The sequence below is a fragment of the Notamacropus eugenii genome, chromosome 2, assembly GCF_028372415.1.
Source record: "Notamacropus eugenii isolate mMacEug1 chromosome 2, mMacEug1.pri_v2, whole genome shotgun sequence".
NCBI lineage: Eukaryota > Metazoa > Chordata > Mammalia > Diprotodontia > Macropodidae > Notamacropus > Notamacropus eugenii.
Genome location: NC_092873.1, coordinates 172,981,143 through 173,002,853, shown reverse-complemented (window position 1 = coordinate 173,002,853; position 21,711 = coordinate 172,981,143). Strand labels below are relative to the sequence as shown.

General features: G+C 36.9%; 1 protein-coding gene across 1 annotated transcript in view; it reads left to right on the top strand.

The window, feature by feature from the left end:
* The window catches only part of GPR63 (G protein-coupled receptor 63), a 52,434-nt gene extending 32,021 nt beyond the window's left edge, over positions 1-20,413 (top strand). Inside the window, exon 3 of the mRNA XM_072642883.1 lies at positions 14,062-20,413. Within this exon, the coding sequence (XP_072498984.1) occupies positions 14,208-15,467 (1,260 nt within the window). The 5' untranslated portion in view covers positions 14,062-14,207 and the 3' untranslated portion in view covers positions 15,468-20,413. The remainder of the gene's footprint in view (positions 1-14,061) is intronic.
* The last annotated feature ends 1,298 nt before the right edge of the window (positions 20,414-21,711 follow it).

The window sequence follows — 21,711 nt, the reverse complement described above, 5'->3', positions numbered from 1 at the left end:
AAGCAAGATTATTTTATTTAAACTTTGTACCTCCCTTGATTTGGTACTCAGTGCTCCACCCATAGCAAACACTTAAGGTTTGCTGAATGAATGAAATAGTGTGGATACTATCCTTCCCCAAACTTCAGTCACTCATGAGCTTCATTTATTAATCATGGTCTATGTTTGGTCATCTGTGTCATCAGTAAGATGCTAATTAAATAAAAGACCCAGGAATAGTACCTTTCCAGTACTGTATTGGCAGTGACTGTGTTCAAAGCAGTTGTCTGATGACATCCGATGGACAATGCTATTTCTTAGGTTTTTTTTTCTTTTGATGCATATGACATAAAGCATTGACTCAGAAATTTTGTTCCTTAAGGCATCTCATGTTTACTTCTTCTCATAATTCTCAACTAATATTTGTTGAGTATTAAAACTGTATGCATTGCACTTTGTATGTTGTTCTCATTCTCCTACTGTTGTTGAGGAAGATTTGGTTAGTTTGATCCATCACTTGTCGTCTGCCCCTTGGCCATTTCCTCATATACCACATTATCTAGTTATTTCTGATGTGACATGATGCCATGGGGAATTTCTCCCACTCAGTTTTTAACTATTGCTCAGTTCAGAGAGTTAAATATGCAGAGCTTAACATGAATTTTGATGGAAACAAAGAACCTTAGTCTGCAGAGTGTTATGAAGTGCATTCTACCAACATTCTGTAGGTGTTGCTGAAGTAGTCTCATAGCTGGAATGTAGGTATACACATTGTCGGCTACCTGAAATCCTTCTTGTTCTTGGGAAAAGTCAGTACTTCTGGAAGAAGCCAGAGATATAAATTCCTATTTTTCAAAAAGCCTTGTAATGGTAGAATGGTCTATTAACTGTTTTATTATTATTTTATTTGTTTCAGTGTTCTATAATCACTTCTCTATAACTTAGATTTTTTTTCTCCTCTTTCTCCCTCCTTCCCCCTTCCCTCCCAGAGTTGGCATACAATTTTTTATAGGTTCTACACATACATTCCTATTAAATACAGTTTCACCTTAGTCATGTTGCAGGTATATTAACTTTTGTATGAGATTTTGGATTTTGATTAAGAAAAAAAAACACAACTCTAATCTGAAAGAATTTTATCTGCTTTAGTTCCAAGTCACTGAAATTGGCAATAGGAACTTGAGGTCCCTTCAACTGGTTGCTTAATTTGGATCCCAAATTTTTTTGTAAATCTTTTTATTTTTTACTTAAATGCAAAATAAGAAAAGAAAAACAAAACATTGCCATGTACACAGCAGACTGTAAGAAAGGATTCAATATCAAGCAATAAATTTCCATTTCAAGAAAACTTGTATTCTAAACACTGCACAATGTTTTCAGAGCTGCCTGGTTTTCCTTTGCTTTCTTGTTGGTTTTCTTTTGTTCTCTGCTGTGCCCTTTTTACTTTATTTTTTCTCTTCTACCTTCCCTCCCCTAAAGAAGGCTTCAATTAAGTGTGGACATATGTACACTCACACATATGTAAGTATACACACACACATATATATATATGTATACATACTATATATAATTTTAGCCAATCTGATAGGTATAAAATAATATCTCAAGGTCGTTTTAATTTGCATTTCTCTAATCAATAATAACTTAGAGTATTTTTTCATATGACTATGAATTGTTTTGACTTCATCAGAAAACTCCCTGTTCATATCCTTTGACCATTTATCACTTGGGGAATGATTCATATTCTTATAGATTTCACAAAGTATTTTTTGTGTATTTGAGATATGATATATCTGAGGAACTGACTATAAAATTTTTCCCCCAGTTTTCTGCTTTCCTTCTGATCTTGGCTACATTTGTTTTATTTGTACAAAATCTTTTTATTTTAATGTAATCAAAATTTTCCATTTTCCACTTCACAACACTCTCATTCATAAATTGTTCCACCTATCCCTAAGTCTGATAGGTATGTTCCGTGCTCTTCAGATTTCTTGTAATATTTCCCTTTATATCTTCCTAGGTCATGTATCCATTTTGACCTTATCTTGGTAAATGGTGTAAGATATTGATCTGTGCCCAATTTCTTCTGGATTGCATTTCAGCTTTCCAAACAATTTTTTTTACCAAATAACGAATTCTTATCCCCAAAACTTAAGTCTTTACACTCGTCAGACACTGAGTGACGGTATTCGTTTGCTGCTATAGATTGTATATCTACTCTGTTTCACTGACTTGCCTTTCTATTTCTTGTCTAGTACCTGATAGTTTTGGTAATTACTGCCTTATAATGTAGTTTAAGATCTGATAACAACTCAACTTCCTTCTTTTGATATTTTTGAGCTTTTGTTCTTTCAAATAAATTTTATTATTTTTTTCTAGCTCCATAAAATAATTTTTTGGTAATTTAATTGAAATGTCTTTAAATATATAGATTAATTTTGGCAAAATTGCCATTTTTATTATATTGACCTTCCTATGAGCAATTAATATTTCTCCATTTATTTAAATCTGATTTTATTTGTGTACAGTTTTTTTATGGTTTCATTCATATAGATTCCAGATTTGTTTTGCTGGCTGTATTCCCAGGTATTTTTTTTACTGTCTAGAGTTATTTTAAATGTGATATCTCTAGCTATCTCTTCCCACAGAATCCTGTTGGTAACAGAGGAATGCTGATGATTTATGTGGGTTCATCCTGCTACTTTGCTGAAATTATTAATTATTTCAATTAACTTTTTAGTTGTCAATAGGATTTTCAGGATCCTAAATTTTTGAACTAGAAGACAAAACTACTGGAAATAGCAAAAAAAAATACTGAACCTGGGCTTGTGTTCCAGTGCTGACATTTACTAGCTGTTACAATATTGAACAAATCAGTCCACTTACCTGAACCTTAGTTTCTTCACCTGTAAAGTTTTGTTTTGCCTGCCTCACAAGACAAACACACACACACACACATACACTTACATGTGTACATGTGCACACATGCTATAAAGCAATCTTAACCAAAGAGCAAACATTTATTAAATGTACCCTATCTGTCAAGGACTGTGCTAAACTCTGGAGGATACAACGAGAAAGAAAAAATGACCCCTGCCTTCATGAAGCTTAATTCTACTGGGGGAGAAAATATGTATGTAACTACATGCAAGATACCTGAAATGTAGATAAAATATAATTGGCTGTCCCCTATACCTAAAATGCTCTCCCTGCTAATCTCTACTTCTTAGATCATTATAGTGATCTTAAATCAGTAGCTTCTTTCAGAGCTCAGCTCCTGTGCTGCCTCCTGCATGAGACCTTTTCTGACCTCCCCTCAACTACTACTACTCTCTTTCCCCCTCTTTTTTCTTCTTTCTCTCTCCCTTCCTTTTTCTCCCTCTCTATATAATTAATTGCCTCCAACTTACGTTGTACATAGGATCATGGTTCCATCTAGTTCAACCCCCTCGTTTTGCTGGTGGGGAAACTGAGGCCCAGAAAAATGAAGTAACTTGTCCAGGATCACATAGCTTTAAGTTGGAAAGCTACCATTTGAACCCAGGCCCTCTGATTCAGAGCTATTCTCTTCCATCATTATCACACTGTCTCTTATGTTGTCTCCTCCTGTATATTGTGTGCTTCTTGAGGGCTGGGATTGTTTCATTTCTGCATTTGTATGAGAGTCTAGCACATTTCCTGGCCCATAGGAAGCCCTTAATAAATGCTTTTTTGTTTGATTATATGATATGGGATAGCCACTTAACTTTTTAGTGCCCCCAGATAATTCTCTAGGACTGCAAGTTGTAGAAAGGGCTATGAATCAGCATTGGCTGTAGGAACTTCTTCACCAGGATTTCCCTGGACATGTGGTTTTTGTGTGTGTGTGGCATAAACTTTTTTTGATAGTCTGGTGAAACCTCTAAACCCCCTTTTCAGAATAATGTTTTTAAATGCATAAAAGAAAATATGTAGGATGAGAAAGGAAACCAGTTCTATTACACACACACATACACACACACACACACACACACACACACACACACACAAACACATAATTAGATAATATGGCCACAGGTTGGTTCATCAATGTAAGGAATTTCCTGTGCTACTATTTCAGCTTCCTAGGATATTGAGAGGCTAAGTGGACTTCACTAGGGTTTACATTCATAGCCAACGTATGTAAGATGCTAGATGTTTGAGAGGCATATGATATTATGTGAATGCTTCATCACCCAAACTAGACTATGATCATGAACGTATCTAAATTCTCTACTGTGTACCTCTCGGCAGACTCAGATTTAACTGGCATGATTATAACTGTAATCAAGACAGATTATGAAGAACAAACCAAGAAGCTGCTAAAAATAGTGGAAAACTTGTTCCATGGATGGGACCTGGGAGCCAGAGAAGATGGAGGAAAGGTTGAGTGGTGAGCAAGGGAAGAACAAAGTGAGAAGAACTTTCTGAAATCTATAGGCTGTTGATAGGATTTATATAATGTAATATTATTTGGGGGTACTCCTACCCTGTTAAATGGATACTTTGCTGCCTCTCAGGCACAGAGGTAGTTTTCAGCTTTATCAAGGTTATGGGATTTGAGTTGAACCTTGAACAATGAAGGAGATTTAGGTAAGTAGAGAGCGTATAGGAGAGCATTCCTGGTGGGAAAGGGAAAGGGAGATATAACTGCCTGGTGTACATTTCCAGTAAAATCCTGACTTGTCAACATGAGCGTCTCATTAACATGTTCACCTCCTTTCCATCCTCCCCTACCACACCAGTACTATAGTATCTCTAGAGACAGCTCTAAACCTATGATCCTCTAGTGTTGTCTACAAAGCTGGCAGCCTCACTACTCTTAATTAATGTTGTGAAAACTCTGATGCTTTTTTAAATACCCCCAAACCACCAGATGCAAGTTTCCTCTTGAGAGTTCTCTGTGCCTTTGTTCACATTTGAAATCTTCAGCCTTTTACCTTTCACTTGACTTCTCATGCCTAGTGCACATTCTCAACTTAAGTTTTTCCATGTTTTTTCATCTCTTTTGAAACAGTTCTTAGAGGTCTATTGGTGAATTCTGCATTTTGCATAATGGTAATAGTTACCCCTTCATATTGCTTTGTTTTTACCAGGCATTGTCCTCACAATATCTTAGGAGGCTTTTTCTGATGGACCCAATTGTTAGTATTTACCCATTGTGACTTGAAATTACTCTGCATTTATTTCTTTTATTATTTCATATTTCTTGGAGAGCCAAGCTCCAAACCTGGAAGAACTGGGTTTGAGTCCTACCTCTGACATCTACTGCTATGAGATAATGAGCAAACTGGAGCTAGTCCCTCAGCATCCTCTCTACCTAGATAACTGTCTAAGACTATAAATTCTGAGAAGATGCCAATCTCCTTTATTAGAGAAAGCTTCTTCACCCGTGTGTTCCTTATATAAGTGAAGTCCCATGTGTAGTCTATATCTTTTATTTTTACCTGTGGTACGTTTCCTTCCAGTAGCATAAATTTCTTGCTGGTAGGGCCTGGTTATATTTTTGTCTATGTATCTCCAACCCCTAATACAGTACTTTGAACATAGTAAGTAAACATTAACAAAGGTTTATTGGATTGGATGAATTCAGGAGGCATTCTAAGTGCCATGACTTCCTAAGAGGCAGCACAGTAACAAAGCAAATGAAATTTATCTTTAGAGCCCTTTTGCCCATTTAGACTTGGAATTATAGACTACCCAAGTTGGACAGGACTTGAAGAACACCCAGATTCACCCCCTTCACTTTACAGACAGAAACTTAGTCCTTGATGGGGGTGTTAAGACTTGCCAAAGATTATAGTCAACGAATGTCAGGAGTAAGACTAGAACCTGGATTTCCTGACTCCCTCTATCATACCCACATTCTGCTTTTTTCTTTGAGGCACTTATGGGGAATATTGTTGCTTATAAAGCAACACTGCCTTCCCACCAAAGCAAAAGACCTCAAATATTAGACAGTCTGATTGAAGTAGTTCACACTGAAGTGTGAGTGGTCAATAGGCATAAAGGTTCCTAGAAGGTATTTGCATTTTTAAAAGGGTACTAATTAACTTACAGGAATATCTAATAGGTAGACTATATTGGAGACATAGGCTTCTCCTCTTTTTAAAGTAGGCAATAGAGTTGGTAGAGATCACAACTCTCTTGCCAGATTTTCCAAGATGAGGTACCATTTCCTACTTTTCTTTTTTTGGGGAAGTAGAATGGGGACATGGATTAATATAGGTCCTTGGCCCTAGATAAAACTGGGGAGAAAAATATGTTCCCATGCATTTTCTGTAGCTGTCACCATGTGCCTGGAATGTTAACGTTCCTTACTTCTGTCTCCAGACTTTCCTGGCTTCCTTCATCTCTTCTGCAAAAAAACCCCAAAAACTTTTTTCTAGACCTTCTTCATATGAGCCTTTTCCCTCTGACATGGCCTCTAGTTTATCCTGTGTTCATACAGTATGTACATAGTTGCTTGCTTGTCATCTACCCCATTACATTGGGATCTCATTGCCTTCTTTGTGTCCCAGCACTTGCATAATGTCTGGCACATAGCAAACATGTGGTAAATGCTTGTAAATCTGACTTAAACTTAACTTGTAATTCTTTAAGAGCTTCTGTAAGCACCTCCCCACCCTCTCACCTCCTGTCATCCCTTTCTAATATGTGAATAAAGTCTGTTAATTCCATCAGTATTTTGTACTTAATGAAACAGTTTTATCAACTCTTTGCCAGAGATGGCTGTCTCATTTTATCTTGTATGTAATGCTTTGAGTTATACTGCTTCAAGATGCATAGTATTTTTAGGGTCCTTAGGGTCTAAGTATATTGGGTGGAGCATGTAGATGAATGCACTGAAACTGGTGGGAATTTTGATGGCTAATAATGCTTTGTCTCTGTTGTGCTGGTAACCTAGAAAACAATCTCCCCTCAGGTATTTTACTTAGGTCTTCACGAGTCTGAAGACTAAGGATAAAGTATAGTTGAAAAGGTGTGAATAATGGTTAATTGGGTAAATTTTTCTTACCTCTCACCATCCTTTGAGTTGGAGCTACTCAGCAAGCTCATCTCTATCAAAATACCAAAGAATTTACAGACCCTTTTAAAACTCTCAATTCATGCCCCACCTCCTACCTGAGACCTCTCCTGAATCCTCTCAGTTGTTAATATTTTCTTCTCCCCCCCCTACAATTACTTTTTATTTATTTTGGAATTATCTGTGAACATGTTCCCTGTCCCCATTCCAGTAGAATGTAAAATCTTAAGGATAGATGTTGTTTCATTTTTCTTTGTCTCCTTAGTGCCTAAACCAGTGTCTGTCACGATAGATGCTTAATAAATATTTGTTGAATTGAATTCCCTCCAACTTCTGTCTTCTTATGTATCTTCATGCTTTCTATTTCCTTTCTTTTGAGGGTCAGTTCTTAAGTATTTTCTGAAATCAAAGTGATTTTTTATGTGTAACACCTATATTTTATAAATTCACCTGAATTTTTATTTTGAATTTGAAATAAGAAATAGCATGACTACAAGTAAATAGTAGTTATGCTTAATCTAATTTTAAACTTGACTGTGGAAGACTGAAATGTCCTGTGAACATTTACCAGCCTAATGAAGAAGTGATGAGAAAATTCTGTTTTCCATTTGGTGAATATGCCTGTTGGAATGTTCTATAAATAGAACACTATTTAAAATATGCATACATGCATTTTTTTCTTTTCTGATTTGTGAATTTTATAATAGCTGTAATTTCTTTGCCATTTGTGACCTAACAGTAAATAGAATGTTTTAAGGTAGTTTAACCTTACCAAGCATAAACTCTTTTCACAATGAGGGAGAAAAGGAAGCTCAGAAATAGTTTGACATTTTAAATATCTTCTTGCCAAAGGCAATACTGGTTTTCGAGTATCAGTTCATTTGAAAAATATATGAAGAGGATGAAAGAAGAGACATCATAGTATAGTTAGTAGAATGATAACTTAAGCAGAGGAAGCCCTGGATTTGAATCTTTTCTCAGTCACTTGTCAGCTTGGACAAATTACTTAAACCATCTGGACCTCACTTCTCTGTTTTGTAAAATGGTGGTGAACTCAGTGACCTCCCCTCTGTCCTCCATATATAATTCTATGACAATTCTATACGTAGTATAGTTTTACAAAACAATGAAAAGCATTGAAGTTCAACCAAGCCAATTTATCCCTAGAGAACTTAAGAATGGAAAAAAGGCAACAAATAAGACACAAAATGGAATATATTTGCTAAATATTAATCTAGCAATCTGTTATCAAAAAGATGGCAGTGATTTGGATTCTATGCCTCCATACCCAATGTACTATTTAAAAAGAGATGTCACTTAAAAAGATAAAATTAGAAAGATGTGTATGTGTGCACATGAGAGACAGACAGAGATAAGAAACAGAGACAGAGAGATGAAGATAATTTCAAAGATAAAGTCATGAGCACCTGGGAATACTAGGAAAGGTGATATTGATATTTAAGCTGATCCTTGAAGGAAGGTGGGGATACCAAGAGGAAGAGGTAAGGGAACAAAACATTGATGGGAGACCACCAAGGCATGGAGACAGGAGATAGGAGTTGTCCTGTTAGAGGAACAACAGGTAGGTAAGTGTACCTGGGGGAAGGGAGGGAACCAAGGATTTATTAAGCATCTACTATATGCCTCATTTGAGCCTTACCACAACCTTGGGAGGATGTTTTATTATTATCCCCATTTTACAGTTGAGGAAACTGAGACAAACAGAGGTTGAGTCACTTGTCCAGGGTCACAGAACTAGTCAGTGTCTGAAGCCAGATTTTAACTTTGATCATCCTGATGCCAGGCTTAGCTGTCTCTCTACTTCTCCACCTCACTGTATTGTAGAGTGTGAAGGGCAGGAATAGGTAACAAGTATGGGAAGGTGGAAAGGGGAAAGGTTATAAAGTACTTTAAATACCATGCAAAGGACTTTGTATTTCATCCTAAAGATTATAGTGAGCCACTGGAGCTCATCAAGTAGGGGCTGACATGTTTAGACCTGTGGCTTAGATAAAGCACCTTGGCAACTGAATGGAGGATGGGCTGTAATGGGGAGACACTTGAATTGGGAATACCGGTTAGGCTGCATGGTGTAGTGGAAGGAGCACTGGTCTGAGAGGTAGGAGTACCTTAGGTTTGAGACCTATGTGTTAGATAATTATCAGATATTTTAATTTGGGCAGGTCATTTCACCTCCATGGACTTCATTGTATACATATGCAAAATGGAGGTAATAGTACCCATAGTACTCAGCCCCTCAGAGGTTACATCTAAAAAGTGATTTGCAGATCTTTCAGTGATATACAAATGGCATTTACTATTTTTTCACCACCCAAACTTTCCCGAAGTTGGGGGTCACATGAGGTCCTTAGCATTTCTTTTCTTCTCCCATTCCTAGCCTCTTTATTTGAATGTCCATTAGTAACAGTCCTAGTTCCATTTTCTTATAGTCTGGCATGTCTTCATGTATGATTTCCTCTTTCTTATAACTAATGTTTTTTTCTCTTTTATATCAGTGAGGAAGTATGTAAATGTAGGCAAGGGAGCTGGATCAGATTGTTTATTGAGATTTCCACCTAGTTAAGACTGTTGTATAACATGACAATAAAAATACCATCTATATCAAGGATGGGCTTTCTAAGAATAGAAGAAGGCAGGACAGTGATGTGAGACCCTCCTCTGTCCCTCTTGGCTAGGAATTGGAGAAATGAACAAAGAAAAGAACCCTCATGATCACCCCAATACCACTCTTTTAGTGGAAAAAAATTATGTTATTGAAAGAGTAGGCAATAAAGGCTAATAGCACCAACATTTTACTGTGGTTTTATTTGAAGTATGATAATTGCCTTTTTTGCAAAAGGTCTCTTTGTCATTTACCTGGCATCAATCAAATGGGCTAGAATAGTTGGGGAAGGCTTTATGGATAGAACCTTTAGCCTAGCCCTAGACTATTGTAGACCCCCCACCCCCCAATTAGATTCCTTGCTTGTCATGTTTCACTTCTTCTAAACCTTCTTCCACATAGCTGCCAGAGTAATCTTCCTAATGAACTAGTCTGACCATGTCATTCCCCTGGTCAAGAAGCTCTCACTCCTCCTTAGTGCTACTAAGGTAAAACACAAACACCTCAGCTTGCCATTTAAAGCCATTCATATTTTGGCTCCATGCTACTTTTTCAGGTTTATTCTATACCTTTGCATTCATTCCACATTCTGGCCAAACTGACTTTTTTTTGCTATTCTTTAAGGTTGGCATCTGTTTCCTGCCTCTATGCCTTTGCTACTCCTAGCCCAGGCAATTCCTTTTTAGCCCCCATACTTCCTGCTAGGCTCAGTTGATGTACCACCTCCTGTGGGGAAACCTTTTTTGCCCCCTTGAGTTATTAGCCGCCTCTCTATCCTTAAGTTATCCTTTGTATTCTTGTCTGTTTACTTATTGTAACTTGTAGTGGAAGGTAAACAAGTTCCTCAAGAGCAGAAATATTTTCTCCCCATTTTGTCTATATATCCCTAGTGCCTTGAACTGTGCCTTGCTAATAACAGGTGCTTAGCAAATGGCTATTGATTAGATTGGAGTTAGGAATTGAGATGGTCCTTACCAAGACCTTCAGTTATCCAGAACAATGATGTTCTGTAAAGTGGAAGATTGGTCTGCAATGAAAAAGATGATAAATGCAGAGAAAATGAATTCTAAATGAACAGATGTGGGAATTCACTTATTGAGATACGGCTAAGAGGCTTGCCAGACAGTGTAGAAGAGCAGATAAAGTGCTATACTTGGAGTTAGAAAGACTTGGCTTCAAATTATTCTTCTGATACTGATTCATTGGGTGACCCTGGACCAGTCAATTAATCATTCACCCTGTGCCTTCTTCCTTGTGTGGTTACAATAATGTCCACAGTACCTGCCTCACTCTTGTAAGGCTGAAATGAGTTCATGCTTCTTAAGTGCTTTACAAAAACTCTAAAGTCTCATGTAAATGCCAGTTATAATTGTGAGGAAGTATGACATAGTACATAAAAGGACAAGCCATGGATTCAGAAAGAACCAGAATCAAGTCCTGTCTCCAGTATAACTGACTGTGTGATTAGGAATACTTAACCTTTCACTGCTCCAAGAAATTCTACATGATTATAAATGACAGATGAGTCACTGATCTAGATTAATGATGAGGTTTCCTGTGCCAGGAATATTCTATGTGAATGAAATCATGGAACTGGACCAAAAAATTAAAACGATGCTATTTTTTTATGTATTCTTTAAAAGCAGATCTATTGACATGTTTCTATGTTATCAGGATTACTTGTTAGCATAGTAATTCTATTACCTTTTTGGTGATTTTATGACATTTTCCCCTAGAGGATATGAATGGTTAGCCTTCACATGGAATCAGACTGTTAGAACTAAGGAAATAATAATAATAGCATTTATATAGTGCTTATGATGTTTACAGAGCATTTACAAATAACTCATTTTATCCTCAGAACAAACCTGGGAAGTAGATACTATTTTATGCCAGTTTTACACATAAGAAAACTGAGGCAAACAGGTTAAATGACTTGCCCAGCGCCACATAGCTAGTAAGGGTCTGAAGCTGCATTTGAACTCGTCTTCCTGAATGTAGGTCCAGCACTCTTATCTAAGTAGCTTCCTACCTGCCTTTAATTTACAAACACCTGTAATTGATGGAAAGGATCTTACCTTAGCAAATGATTAGGCAACCAATCCAGAAAGGATCTTTGAGATCCTCTAATCTATCTAACTTATTTTGCAGCAGAGGAAATGAACATCTGTCTTGCTAAAAATGTTTCCATTTGAGGATAGGAATAAAGACTGGACTTTACTTGTGTAGGGAATTCCTGGATGAGGAAGCTCCTAATGTTAGGTTGGCACTGCTCCACAACTGAGTCTTGGAGAGGAGCCTAGAACACTGGAAAGTTAAGTGACAAGCCAGAGGCAGGACTTGGACATATGTCTTTCAGAGTTCAAGCCTTACTTTGTATGCATCACATTGTGCTGCCTTGTATTAAGGGTTTTAAAATAGAAGACTCTGAAAAGGCATTAGAAGACATTCTATTGTATTTAATAAAGTGGGGAAATTCAAAGGAATTTTGTAGTTACTTCTTGACAAAAATCAGAAGAAAAGTGATCTCCATCTGTAAGAATATATTATTTTCTTCTTTGTGAACTGACTGCCAGGTCTTTAAGTATCCTGTGATCCTGAAGTATTTCTGAGCCACTTGAGACAACTATTTTTATGAGTCCTTCCTTATTTTATTTCTTACTCTTTTAATTCTCAGAGAGCAGGTTATAATAGAAGTGATTTGCTTTGTGATTATACCTTCACAGATAAAATATGGGCTACTCTAGGAATAAAATGTTTAAAAATGGATGATTGAGAATTGTCTTGCCCCACTGACATTATGGGTAAAGGTATGTTAATTCAGTAAAAGTGTACCTAGCCAGTTAGATTTAGAATTGAGTACTATTCCACATGCCAGTTATTGGAAGTGCAAATGTCTGAGTTATGACAACAGTTTCAGCATGATGTTAACATTTTGTCAGTCTATCTAGGGAACATAGGCCATATGTTAATTTTATGTTTTACAGTTACAAAGGCAGGTAGTGACTGTACCTGTGATTTGGTATAGGGCAATGGTTCTTAATGTGTGTGTTTGTGGGTGTGGGTGTGATATAGACCCTTTTGACATTCTTTTTGAAGTCTGTGGTCCCCTTCCCAGAATAATGTTTCAAGAAAATGCAAAATTTTATTTAGAGGTTAGTGAGCTCCCACAGGAAGAAACTCGTTCTACCAGTGCAGGTCTATACCCTCTTTGTAGCTTCTGGTCTTAGAGCCTGGAAGACTAAGGAAGACCTTAGGTGGCTTGTCCAGGATTGCTAGGCCATTGTGTGTGAGAGGGAGGATTTGATCCCAGGCCTTTCTGGGAATAACAATAAAATAATAATAAAAATAAAGAAAGTTTTTCCTTAATCAAAGCCAGTCATAGGTCTGGTTGTTAAAAAATAAAAGGTTTTTTTTTTTTTTAACCTTCCCATCAGCCTTTCCCTATGCTTCCTTCACATTTCCTTTAGATAACCATCTAGTATTTCATTCTTTCTCTCAGCTGGCTGTTGACTAATCACTGCAAAGGTGTTGTGGCATGCTTTAATTCATAACTTTTGCTTGAGACTTACCCAGCAGTATTGTTCAACTTGCTTCTTTTAAAGATGAATTACTAAAGAAAGAAAAGCATTTAAGACAAATAAATTAAGATATGAATAAATTAAGAATGACAGGTGATTAGGGATGGGGAGTTTTTCTTCAGACTGATAAGGTTCTCAGAAGAACAAAATAGTAAAATCTAGAATCTTAATATTTATGGTTTAAATAATAACTAACATTGTATAGTGCTTACTACATGCCAGTTATTGTGTTAAGCACTTTGTTTTTATCTGATCTGATCCTCCCAATAACCCTGGGAGGTAGGTGCTATTATTATCCCCATTTTACGATGAGCAAACTGAGGCAAACAGAATTAAATGATTTACCCAGGGTTACACAGCTACTAAGTATCTGAGGCTAGATTTGAACTTAGTTCTTCCTCTCTCCAAGTCTGATGCCCTGTCTACTGTGCATCATGATACACTGTAAAATAAAAAGTAACCTTCAAAATTGGGTTACAAAGATATATGTCTGTTTAAAAAATTGTTTTCTGTTTCCTTAAGATATTCAGAATTCTCAAAAATTTCTCCTTCTTAATTTCCCCATAAAAATAAGAAATCAATATTTCATTGTTGATAAGGTTAAAAAATGACTAAGTATTTTTAATTGAAAAGAATAAAATGGATGAGAGATGGTAGTGGGGAAGAAGGTGGTAATTTTTATTACTGAGAGTAGTGACCACACTGATGAAATCAAGGCAGATTATCAAGGAAAGTAAAACTTTAAAAAAAAACAAAAAACGGTTAGAAATTTAAAGAAAAAATGTTTTTGTTCATTTCAGATTTAATTCTTATCCTTTTTGGTTTATTTTCAGTTAGACGGACTGCTGTGGAAGATGGAATGCCTCTGTTTCCAGGCGAATGTTTCCAAGCTGGTCCAATGGAATTTACTGATCTCTGGTGAAATGTTTCAAGGACCCTTGTATCTTGGGTGGAACATTCCATCCTTCTGAGTCAAATCATGGTCTTCTCGGCAGTGCTGACAGCTGCCCGACCAGGGACAGCAAACACAACTTTTGTTATCTATGAAAATGCCTATATTAATTTTACCACACCTCAGTCTGTCCTTCATGGTAGCGTAGATTCACCCCTGAGGCATGGTTCAGATACCATGGCCACAACTGAGATCAGTTCTTTGACAGTGAATAGTACATCAGCCTCTTCAACATCAGAAGCTTTTAAGAGCCTAAGTTTGCCTCTGCAGATCATTCTTTCTGCCATAATGATATTTATTTTGCTGGTTTCTTTTCTTGGGAACTTTGTGGTCTGCCTTATGGTCTACCAGAAGGCTGCCATGCGTTCTGCAATTAACATCCTTCTTGCTAGCTTGGCATTTGCAGACATGTTGCTGGCAGTTCTGAATATGCCCTTTGCCCTGGTGACTATTCTCACAACTCAGTGGATTTTTGGGAAAGTCTTCTGCAGGGTGTCAGCTATGTTTTTCTGGCTCTTTGTTATTGAGGGAGTCGCTATCCTGTTAATTATCAGCATTGACAGATTCCTAATTATTGTTCAGAGGCAGGATAAGCTGAACCCATACCGCGCCAAGATGCTCATCGCTATTTCTTGGGCCACCTCCTTTTGTGTGGCATTCCCTTTGGCTGTGGGCAGCCCAGAGCTGCAGATCCCTTCCAGAGCTCCCCAGTGCGTGTTTGGCTACACCACCAGCCCTGGTTACCAAGCCTACGTTATCGTGGTGGTCCTCATTTCTTTCTTCATTCCTTTCCTGATGATGTTGTATTCTTTTATGGGCATCCTCAATACTGTGCGGCACAATGCAGTCCGAATTCATAGCTACCCTGAGGGCATATGCCTCAGTCAAGCCAGCAAGCTGGGCCTCATGAGTCTGCAGAGACCCTTCCAGATGAGCATCGATATGAGCTTTAAGACCCGTGCCTTCACCACCATCTTGATTCTCTTTGTTGTCTTTATCATCTGCTGGGCCCCGTTCACTACCTACAGCCTTGTGGCCACGTTTGACAACCACTTCTATTACAAGCACAACTTCTTTGAGATCAGCACCTGGCTCCTCTGGCTCTGCTACCTCAAATCTGCTCTGAACCCGCTGATTTACTACTGGAGAATCAAGAAATTTCATGATGCCTGCCTAGACTTAATGCCCAAGTCCTTCAAGTTTTTGCCACAACTCCCAGGCCACACAAAACGACGTATTCGCCCCAGTGCTGTGTATGTGTGCGCAGAGCACCGAACAGTAGTGTGAAACAAAAACAATTGCATGTTTACTCTTGGATGGTACTTTTTTCCCCACATTCTGATTGATTTTTTTAAAAAACGTGGCTTGCTCATCTTATACACACATACACACACATGTGCACATTCATACATATGCACATACATATGTATGTATATATTCATTCTTGTATAGGTATACATGAGTGTATTGGAGTGGATGTGTGGGTGTGTATGTACAAGCTGAGAGAAATTATTTATTGGTTGTATTGTTTGCTACTAGGATGTCTAATAGTGAAGCAAAGACAGGTGTTACCTCCAGGATTCAAGGGAAGCTCACACTTTGGGGGGAAAAAGTTGTGGGTCTTTTTATTTTTTGCTCTTACCACATGGATGGGGTTTGTGCTCGGTGCTCTTGGAGCCTCTACTTTGCATTGAATTATAGGTATGTTGTATTGTTGTATGCTGCTAAGGTATTCTTATTTGAGTTTTGCATGATTTTCCCCCCTCGGAAGACACTGCTGCTTTTTTGCCATTGCCTTGGAGCCAAAAACCTTGCATTCCTCAGTGGGAAAATGTCAACTATTTAATTATTATTATTCAAAATAATGACTAGGTTGTTATTAATGGTAATAGTAAAACTCTAGGGGTTGTGACATTTGAAAAGTCATTAATATTTACTTTGGTGCACTTTATGAAGCAGCTATGGACTGCAATTTGTCTAATGTTTTGGGCCACACATTTTTTCAGTTATTTTTACATGTGGCTCATTTTGTTTTAATCTAGTGTGTTAGTAAAAAAAATACTCTTCTTTCCAGGCATACAGTTTCTTTCATCTTTCCTCTGTATTCCCAGTTTTATTGGCTGAAACTATTAAAGGTTATTGAACTCAGCAGTATTTTTGTTATAGTAGGGGTCAAAAGGGCAGGACTGAGGCAGTGGAAAGCCAAAGGTTCGTATCTATATCAAATAGACATAGGGATAGTGACTGGGTCTATGATCTTATTAGTGTAGAGAAATCTTTAATGAGGAAATTCTCTCTCCCAATGCACATTGATGCCTTTTCTTCAACATATAGAGTTGTTTAGAGCACTGACAGGTTAAGTGATTTGCCAAGGGTTATCCAGCCAGTATGTGTCAGAGTCCAGGATCTGAACTCAAGTCTTCTGACTCCAAAGCCAGATCTGTAGCCACTGCACCATGCTGTCTCTGTAAAATAGGAAATAGTTATTGAAGAGGAGAAGATTGTCTTAGGTTGTTAATTTTAGTTTAAGGAATTCCTCATTCTGTTCGGTTACAGGGTAGGTTACATTTAGTGACCAAGAAGGCATTGAAGGAGATTCAGAGTTTTCTTGGCCTTTCATAGACCAGAACTTGTGTATAGGGATGCAGTATATAAATGTAGAATTGATCATGCACTGATAATTAGAAATAACTCTACATGCAAAACTAAATGAAACGTCAAGGCCATGAGATGATTAATTGACTGAGTAGAACAGCAGTTGGGTAACATTTCCAATGCTTTTTTGTACAAGCACTCATGTTCAAGGATCCTGCTGGGTTAAGACTAGTTTCTTCCAGGCCTGCCCACAGATGTGAGTTGGGGCGATGTATCAGCTATGTGAATGCCAACCTCTAGCAAAGCCAGGATTTAGGGACATACGCATTCTCTGAATTGAAAATCTCCCATTAGTAAGTGAAAATGGGATAGATTAAGAAGCCAGAGCTATATAGTAGGACAGGTACTTAAGTTGTTTTTTCCTAGTAATAATGATGAATCCACATTGCCCCTTCCCACCCCCATTTGCTTGTTGATTTAAAAAAAAAATACTGAGTGTCTCCATCTTAATGGCTGGAAATGCAGGGACTACTCATGGGTCTGATCCCACTACTGATCAGCATGGGACCTTTCACCTGTTCCATTTCTGATCTACACTGGTTTGCCCCTCTTTAGGTAACCTTGTAAAACCTCTGCTGTTAGGGCTCACCATATTCATGACAAACTTAATGTGGATACCCAGATGTCATAGACTATTTTAGCTCAGAACTCTTGAGCTCAAGGGATCCTCAGGCCTTAGCCTCTCTGGTGACTGAGATTACAGGTTCATATTGCTGGTAATTTATAGCATGTGTACAAAGCATCCAGATCAGATGAGATAAGAGTAATGAAAGTAAATCTAGCTGGTCTATAAGGAACTGAACTTTGAGCTTTTCTGCTTTAATCAAATTGAAGTTATAATTGTTAATATTTCTGATTTATAGTATCATCATTCTCAGTCCCAACCTCCACAGCTCAAGAGTTTCAGTAATTTCAGGATATTACTCATCTTCATTAGCTCAAAAGAGTGTTTGCAGAAATGGAAATAGATATTTGAATAATCCAAATCAGAAGAATGTAATGACATTGCCCTCCAGTATTTCCTTAACTTTTTTGCTTTCCTATCTCTTCTTCAATATTGGCATAGTGCACGACATCATCCGAAGAGCTGTGGATTTAGAGGGCTAAAGGAAATATGACAACCCAGGGGCTCTGATTTTACGGTATTCATCTGGTATCAAATTAAAGGCTTTTGTAACATGTAGATCCACATGTTGGGTTGGGGCCATTTTCATCTGATAGTCACCTACATCTTTAACTTTTTGTAATTGATATTGTTCACTAATTCCCAACTTCTCATTTACAAGTAAAATTATTAGTCACTAGCATTAGAAGTTTGACAGTATTCACCAAGGATAGGTTAACATTTACTAAACTGTTCCAGAGAGCCCTGGTGTACCTCCTCATGATGTCAGTAGGGGTCTCATAAGAAAGTTTTGATGCTATCAAATTTTTCCCTCTAAAATATGAAATAATGGAATATGTGTCAGTAGTACTTGTGTGACAATTTTTCGGAATTTCTCTAATCATCTTTTTTATTCCTGAGTTGATTGATACCCTTATTCCCAATACAGCATTTATGAGTTTTGTTAATATATTTCAAGTCCAAAACTACTCTGTGGCCAAATTAACTTAGTGAATGTTTACTTCCACAAAATATAAACACTACAGTCTATGCTAATCACAGATTGAAATGTGTCGTTCACCTTTAACCAGTTTTTCACTAACTGGTTTTAAAAACAGGTATTAATGTGGTAGAATTGAGGAGAGAATAAGTCTCCAAGGCTAATAATCAGTATAATCTGCATTTTCCTACATGGTCATTTTTATTCATTGTGTGTTTTTGTTTAAAAAATTCTGCTGGATAGTTGTAATTTTGTCTTTTATTTTTACTTTGGAAGAACAGCTTGTTAGGTACTATTGTACTACTTATGAACAGTGCAGCATTTGACAGGATTATATGTTGAGATGCCATGCAATGCTAAAAGATCCTGAAAGTTCAACAGTGATACCTGGCAGCAATGCTAATAACCCTGGAAAATCTCTTGATCCTGTAGTAGAATTTGTAGGGATCAGAAGATTTTGTTGTGTCTAGGGCTGGAAAGATATCTCAGAGGACATCTATTCCAATCCCCTCATTTTAGAGAAAAGGGAACTGAGGTCCAGAGAGGTTGAAGGACTTATCCCAGGTTGTATAGTTACTAAGTGATAGCTAGAATTTTTTTCAGTATTAAAATTTTATTTTTAATTTATGGGAAAAAACAAGCATTTCTAGAATTTAATCTCAGGTCCTGTTCAATGTTCTTTTCACTGCAGTCCTTTTAAAGAGATTTAACTTTTTCTGGTTTGTTTAAAATGAACATTTATGTTTGTACTGTCAGGTGCAGAATCTTTATTTGTTGACTGTTTACCACTTTTATATTTTTGTTGGACACCACTGAGTATGCTACTACTATATAGTACCGTTCACAGGATCTAGAATTGATTTTTAAAAGACTGTAGGAGAAAAAAAGAAAATATGTTTATGTTGCAAACTAAACAGTTATTTCTTTGGTGAATTATGTTATGTCCTTCTATTCTCAGTCTTTTAGAAATCACAACCATACAGGCGTTCATTTCTCATTTTTCTTTTTTTGATGTACTGCTTGCAACTGTGTTGGGAATGAGCACTGAGACTGATGTTAGCTTCTAATACATATGGTGAATAAAATCTGCATACTTATTATGCCTTATTTGTTGACATTTATCAAAACCCTTGGCTATATATTAGGTTTCCCTTGTCTACCGATCTATTCAGCTCCAAATTATTAGAGGAACAATAAGTGATTTGAAATTTAAAAATCATTTTTAAGTTCAATTGAGGATAAATATCTATTATTTTTTTCTTTGTCCTCAGAGAAGTAGCATTATTGTTAACTCATTCTATGTGACTTCATAGGAAGTGTAGGACACAGGAGGGTCAAGATGAACTTTGATTCCTATTACTCTGCTATTCTGTCATGTTCAATCAAAGCATGAGTTAAAATGAACTTCAGTTATAACTTTTAACCTATATAAATCTATTGCCAATGGTGATCTTTTGTAAAAAGCTATTAATATTGATGATAATAATAAGTGATCTTTGTTTTGGCTGTTTACAATTTACATGAAAATGTTTATGTATATATCCAAGAGAATTGTACTTATCAACTTATCTTACTTGCCTGACATTTTCATACTACTGTGATTTTTGAGTCTATGTGAAGAACTGCTGGATTACAACTTGTTCTCATGAGAATTTTACAGTCATAATTCTGCACTTTTAACTTCTCTGGAAGCTCCTATTTTGTAATAATAAAGCAGACCTTCGGAGCACACTTTTCTTATTGCAGATTAAAGAGTGACACATTTCCTAGATGTCTCTCCATCCCTATTAGAGCCAGTTCTTCGTGATGAAGTGAGATTTCATTTACAGCTGGAACTCACTTTTGTGGAAAAGCTTGAATTATTGGTTTTAAAGTTTGAATATTATACAAATGGTTATTCTGTGCATATTCTTATCTCAATTGTGAAGATGATTCCCAACCAAAAAAAATAAATGTTTACCTTTTTATTTTTAAGAGTGAGAATTTTTTTTTAATGTTAAGAAGACAGTAAATCTTTTCATGGTAGGTAACAGTATCTTGGGAAGGAGTGAGTTCTCCCTTGTTGAAATCTTTACATAGAGGCCAGGTTAATACTAGTTAACTATATTATAATGGGAATTCCTTTTTGAGTATGGATTGACTCAGCGGCTGTTAAGCATCTTTTGAATATTCTTGAAAGAAACATATTCTGCTTGAATATTTTTTCTTCAGTTTTGCTTTGTTTAAATTATGAGTTTAATTTCAAAACTTGAGCTTTATTTTTATTATTCAAATAAGATTCCAAGAACTGGTTGTGGATTGACAATGATTATTCTGGTATTAGCAGTTCTTAAAATAATTCAGAATTGAGATGAATACTCACCACCAGGAAGTATGCCATAGAAATTCTCCTGAACAGCATTTATTAAGTACATGCTATGTAGGAGATATTATGCTAGATACTGAAGATACTATAGTGAAAAGTTATGCCTCCTCTGCCTCCAGGGGCAGTATGGTCCAATGAAGGGTACAAGGGAATGACATCGATAAACTAAGACACAACCTGTAACCACTCAGCCTATGCTTGAAGATGCCCAGACAGGGAGAACCTATCCCCTCCCGGGGCAGCCCATTCTGTTTTGAGACAGCTCTAATGGTAAGGAAGTTTTAACCTACATGAAGAAAAATAAGTTTTTTTATCTGCAACTTTCACCCCTTATTTCTAATCATGCTACCCGGGGTGAAGCAGAACAGGTCTAATTCTTTTATGTCCTTGTCCTCTAAATACTTAAATAAACATTATCTTATTGCCCTCCCAGTGGGGTGTTTATTCTTGGGGTGGTTGAGGCATGATCTTGAGGCCCTCCAGTTACTGTTCTCTGGACTTCCCAGTTTACCAATGTCCTTCCTGAAAGGTCCCCAGAACTGTACACATCTAAATAGGGCCTGATTAGTGCAATTAGGACAGCATAATAGTTATGAATATGGCATACCGTGCCTCTCAATGTAACCTAAAATTGTATTAGCTTTTTTGTTATATTACAACAAAATGGTTCATTCACTAAAAAACTTTATATAAAGGAATACTGATGACTTTTGTGGATTTACTTTATATCCTGCTACTTTGCTAAACTTAATGTTTTAAATGATTTCAGAACTTTTTCAGATGAACTGCTATCTAACTTCTCTCTTCCCTGTCGCCCTTGTGAAGTTGAGGTTTTGGACTCATGTATAAAACTTCCACACCAACATATTCTGTGGCCACACTAGTCTGGGAAATGCCAGCGAATAGA